Source organism: Mastomys coucha, unplaced genomic scaffold (assembly GCF_008632895.1).
Source record: "Mastomys coucha isolate ucsf_1 unplaced genomic scaffold, UCSF_Mcou_1 pScaffold22, whole genome shotgun sequence".
NCBI classification, from domain to species: Eukaryota; Metazoa; Chordata; class Mammalia; order Rodentia; family Muridae; genus Mastomys; species Mastomys coucha.
Window position 1 is genome coordinate 8,308,930 of NW_022196905.1, and position 4,935 is coordinate 8,313,864.

A 4,935-nucleotide genomic window follows, 5' to 3' on the forward strand; every position below is an offset into this window, starting at 1 on the left:
CCTGCATTTGTTTCAGAATGGTGGCACCATCATTTGTAATGGTCACATCGCCTTTTCCATCTTGAATCTGGAAAGTTTGTTTTTTAAAACTTTAATGCAATATTCTCCTAGCTCTATTCCATTTACTATTACATACAAGTTAGTTTATATACGTATATTGCTTAGCTCAAAATTCCTTTCCTTAGTAAAACAATATAAGAGCATTCAGATCAACTCAACTTTACAGAAGTAACTGGCTCTGCCCCGGTTGCTCTATTACACTTAAGTGTGTATGTATACATATTTGAGCAGTGTTCAGAGACCAAGAGTGTCAGATCCTCTGTATTCAGTGATGGCAGCACAGAATGGGTCCTCTGTAAGAGCAGTATGTGTCCATCTCTCTGGCCCCTGCTCAGGGTATGTAAAGTAGTCTAGAGGTGAAGCTCATTTAATAAAGTTCAAGCATGATGACCTTAGTTCAGATCCCTCAAATTCCTTGGCTAGCCATATTGGTTTGTCATATTTTTTGGTTGCTAACTAGCTCTCAATTTGAGGATACATATCTGTTTTATGCTGCCAGTCAATTAAGGAAGAAAGTTTAAAAAGTTGAACTGGGTACAGTGTCTCACACTTGTAATCCTAGCATTCCAGAGGCTGAGACACAAAGATTAGGCTCAGGTTTCAAAATAAATAGAACCAACCAACCAAACATGCTAGCACAAGTCTGTGATCCTAGTACTTCAAGGAGAAGCAAAAGATAGTCTCAGTTAATTTGGACTGACTCAAAAACAAACAAACAAACAACCCAAAAGGCATTAAAATATATAGTTAAATACTGCCTAAGTAATCTCTCCTTTTGGTGAACTATAAGACTTTTGGAGGGATTCAAAGAGAAGAGGTAGTAGTACATAAAAAGGTTCCAACTTAGGGCCTTCTTCCATCCTAGGCAAGTATTAAACATAAGCTCTCAATAAGTAATGAATTATTTAATTTTTTTATTTTACCATTTTGTCCATTCCTTTAGGTCCAAGGCTTGTTCTAATAGCATCAGCAACCGCTGTTAAAATAGAAAACAGAAAGTCACATATTAAACCAAGACTTAAAAAAAGCCAAGTGTTTTGTTTCAAACTTGTCCTTATTAGGATATGGTATATAGTAGCTTATTATGCCTCTACAACTTCATGCCTAATAACCCTAATAGACACTAGAATACTTCACATGTGCTATGTCTACATAGAACAAATTTTCAATACTCCCGTGAGAATCAAAATGGGCACAATCTAGTCTTAAGTTCTTAGTTTTATTTCCTCTATTCCTTAACAGTACAAGCACCAGTGAAAGAGCTAAACATCCTAATGTAGTATACAACTCATTCATTAGCTTTTTCTCTCCCCAACAAAAACAATCAGCTGAGAAAACATACGTGGGACACATAGTCATATAATTCTTCTTTATCCCTTAACTAACATATGCTTTTAGACATATCAGATAAAGAATAATTTAACAGAAAATATCTTGTATAACATTAATAATGTATGTCATAACTTTGGTCTAGCAGTCATTATCAAAGATTCAGATGTTAGTGGACCTATTTCAAGATATTTACTACTAAAAAGTTACAGTATTTTAGACTCTACATCTCTAGATGGTTAATCCATAACACAAGCTAGTGACAAATGATATACACAGAGCTACCAGTATTTTCTGTCTGTGAAATTTTCCTCACCATTAGCAAGTAATATTGTCTTTGAGAGAGGATGGAGAACTCCTAAATGAACTTAACTCAAGCTGTATCTGGAAGAAGACGTTCTCACTTCCTAAGGTTTTGTTTTGACTTGGAAAAACTAGTTTGCCCTTTGCTCTTTTAGTAACTAGATAGCTTTACAGGCAATTTGGGTAACCAATCCTGCCTAAGTGCATGGCTCCTTCTGTCCTGTTTTAATTTTTGTGCACCCTTGCTTTGAAAAATAACTGTTCTGGACAGTTTATGTCACCTTGACCCAAGCCAAAGTCATCTCAGAGGTGATGGTCTCAAATTAAGAACAAGTTCAATTAAGACTGAGTTATAGAAGGGCAGTGGTGGCGCACAGCTTTAATCCCAGCACTTGGGAGGCAGAGGCAGAGGCAGGCGGATTTCTGAGTTAGAGGCCAGCCTGATCTACAGAGTGAGCTCCAGGATAGCCAGGGCTATACAGAGAAACACCGTCTCAAAACAAACAAAAAAGACCTAGTAACACTGTCTCAAAACAAACAAAAAAAGACCGAGTTGTAGGCAAGCCCGTAGGGCATGTTCTTAATTACAGATTGAGGGGGAAGGGCTCAGTCTTTTGTGGGTGCGTCCATGCCTGGGCTGGTGGTCTTGGGTTCCTAAGAAAGCAGTTTGAGGGGCTGGAGGAGAGGCTCAGCGGATGGGTAAGAGATGGCTGCTCTTCCAGAGGTCCTGAGTTCAATTCCCAGCACCCACAACCATGTATAATCACAGTCCTATGGGATCCAATGCCTTCTGGTGTGCAAATATACATACAGACAAAACACCCACATACACATACTACATTAATAAATCCATGTAACCTGTGTTTTCACAATGGAAACCCTAGCTAAGATGGCTGCCTGAAGTAAACTCATTTCTTAATATAGTGTACACTCTCTTGGCCACTCAAATGATCCTAGAATTGATCTTTCAACATCCCAATGACTCCACCACCACATACATAATTAATAAACTTAATAAACTTCCAGGTGTCAGCTATCACTCTAAACTTCCAAAAGACTCTTACTCACATCGACCACCAGGTCAACTTGGCTTCTCCAATTCCTTAAGGCCCACCCTGCACTCTCACCTTAGAGCACCAACACATTCCAGTCACCTGGGCTGGTGACAGGAACCCTTGCAAGGTTTACTTCATACACTTTCACAGCAGCCCTGCAAATAAACTGTTACCTCACCAACTTACTGCACTGAAAATAAAGCCACTGATTCCTGGATCCTAGGACCTTCAAAAGATACGACATCATGCCTGTCCACTTCTCAAGTCATGCAGCTTTTCCTCCAACCCAAATAAACACTGGTAATATCTCTAAGGCTTTGTTCTTAATGCTCCTTCCATATTTTCTTTCTTTTTCAGTTCGGTTTCTCTAAAGGCTCACAATTACAGAAAGCAGCTGTTTATCTCCCCCGAATTGACAGTAAGGTTTAGAGGTTAGAAGCATGAAATAACATATGCAGAAAATAAAACTCAGGCCTGTCTAAGTTTCATCAAGTGCTTCACAACCTTATGTTCCCCACCTGCCAGTTCAATGGAATTTATACTATCCGTCGAGTACTACCGAGCCAAAGTAAGTTCATTTAACTTGGGCTTAAAAAAAAAATACTGTGCCGTCTACCACTAGGTTTAATAAACAGGCAAGCTTTAGTTCTGAAGAGTAAGATCTCAAGGATCATTGATTGCTTTCAGTATTTTACACGGGTAGTCTGCACCAATGTGATCTACACCGCCCATGCCTACAGGAGATGAACTAAGGAGCACCGCGTCCCACAATGGGGCGTGTCCGAGGCCTCCATGCTCGGAGGGCTTAGTAGGAAGCTGCCAATGAGACCACCTTGAAGGAACACAACCCACCCAGGGCCAAGGTCATAGTGAGAGGTGGGGCCGCACCGCCGCAGGCCGGCCGGCGAGAGGGTGATACCTTTGGCTGCGGAAATATTGCTGAAGCGGATCTGGGCCGGCTTGTCGCGGTCCTGGTAGGCGCCTTTCCCGCGGCTGCCGGGCCCCGCGGCGGGCGCGCCGCTTCGGGAAGCTACGTTCTCCGGCATGGCGACCTCGATGGCGTCTGCGCGGGTTCAGGAGGACCGATGGACACGGATTCCGGCTTGCTGTGGAGTAACGGTCTCTCGGGCCGCCTCCTCCACGAACCTTCCAGAAAGCGACGCCGGGAGGGAAGGCGGAAGCCGAGGAGGGGGCCTGCGGGAGAGCCGGCGCAGCTGTGACGTCAGGGGCTGTCTGCCGCGCGCCGGTGCGCAGCTTGCGCGCGGAGATTCAGCCTGCGGATTGTCTCCCGGCCTGGGCCTGGGCGCTGAGGTGGAGCGAGAGGTTTTGTGGGCGTGGCTGGGACTATTCTACGAGGACCGGAGCCGCCCGCTGTGACAGCTCTGGCTTTGTTCCGGAGTGGGTGTGGCGCAGCCGGCTTTATTTATTTATTTTTTTTTTACAGACATCTATATCTACATTCTAAATTCTATTCCTAGTTTATTCACTTTGTAAAGGTGTTGGAGGAGAGATTTGCCAGGAATAGTTTCCTCCCTTTTGTATATATTTTGACTGCCTAGGAATTTAAATACACTAGTCAAATGGCACAGAATCTTAATGTTTGTGGAGTGGTGACTGCCGGTCAAATCCAGTCTGCCTTCTAGTTAAGACCTCTTCTATAAACATAGCCATTGCCTCTAAGGGAACATAAACATTCTAATAACTGATTAGTGGTTATCTGCTGAACAAAGTGTGAAGTCTTTACACCCTTCACCTTCCCTAATCCTCCTCATAATCCCATGAAATAGGTGTCATCCGCTTGATTTCGTGGATGATGAAGCTAAAGCCCAAGGTCAACTGAACTGGCAGTGGAGACCAGTACAGAGCCAGGACTCTGTCTTTAGGTAAACTTCTAAGGTTTCTATAACCACTATCTCTGACTAGGGAAGTTTATATAGGTAATACGCATTCAGTAATAGCTCGCAGTTAATAATTGAGAGCCCATAAGGTGCCAGATGCCTGCAGTAGGTGAAGGGACAATTGTTTCATGGACTTAGTCCTGTGATCATGAGGAGTATTTACATGCACTCATGGTATTAAGGCTAAGATGAATTTTCCAAACCTCCCCCTGGGGGCCACATCTTCAAAGACCAGTTTACCCCTCCCTCGCAGCACATAACAATTCTATGGTTGTTGAGACAGCTGACTT

The 4,935-nt window shown here is 43.0% G+C and overlaps 1 protein-coding gene across 1 annotated transcript in view; it reads right to left on the bottom strand.

The window, feature by feature from the left end:
* Cct4 (chaperonin containing TCP1 subunit 4) overlaps nucleotides 1–3,954 on the bottom strand; it is a gene marked incomplete at its 3' end in the record, with an annotated part of 7,878 nt that extends 3,924 nt beyond the window's left edge. The window contains exons 1-2 of the mRNA XM_031342305.1: nucleotides 3,667–3,954; nucleotides 984–1,036 (exon numbers count right to left, since the gene is read on the bottom strand). Coding sequence (XP_031198165.1) covers nucleotides 984–1,036; nucleotides 3,667–3,793 — 180 coding nt within the window. The remainder of the gene's footprint in view (nucleotides 1–983; nucleotides 1,037–3,666) is intronic.
* Nucleotides 3,955–4,935: the final 981 nt, after the last annotated feature.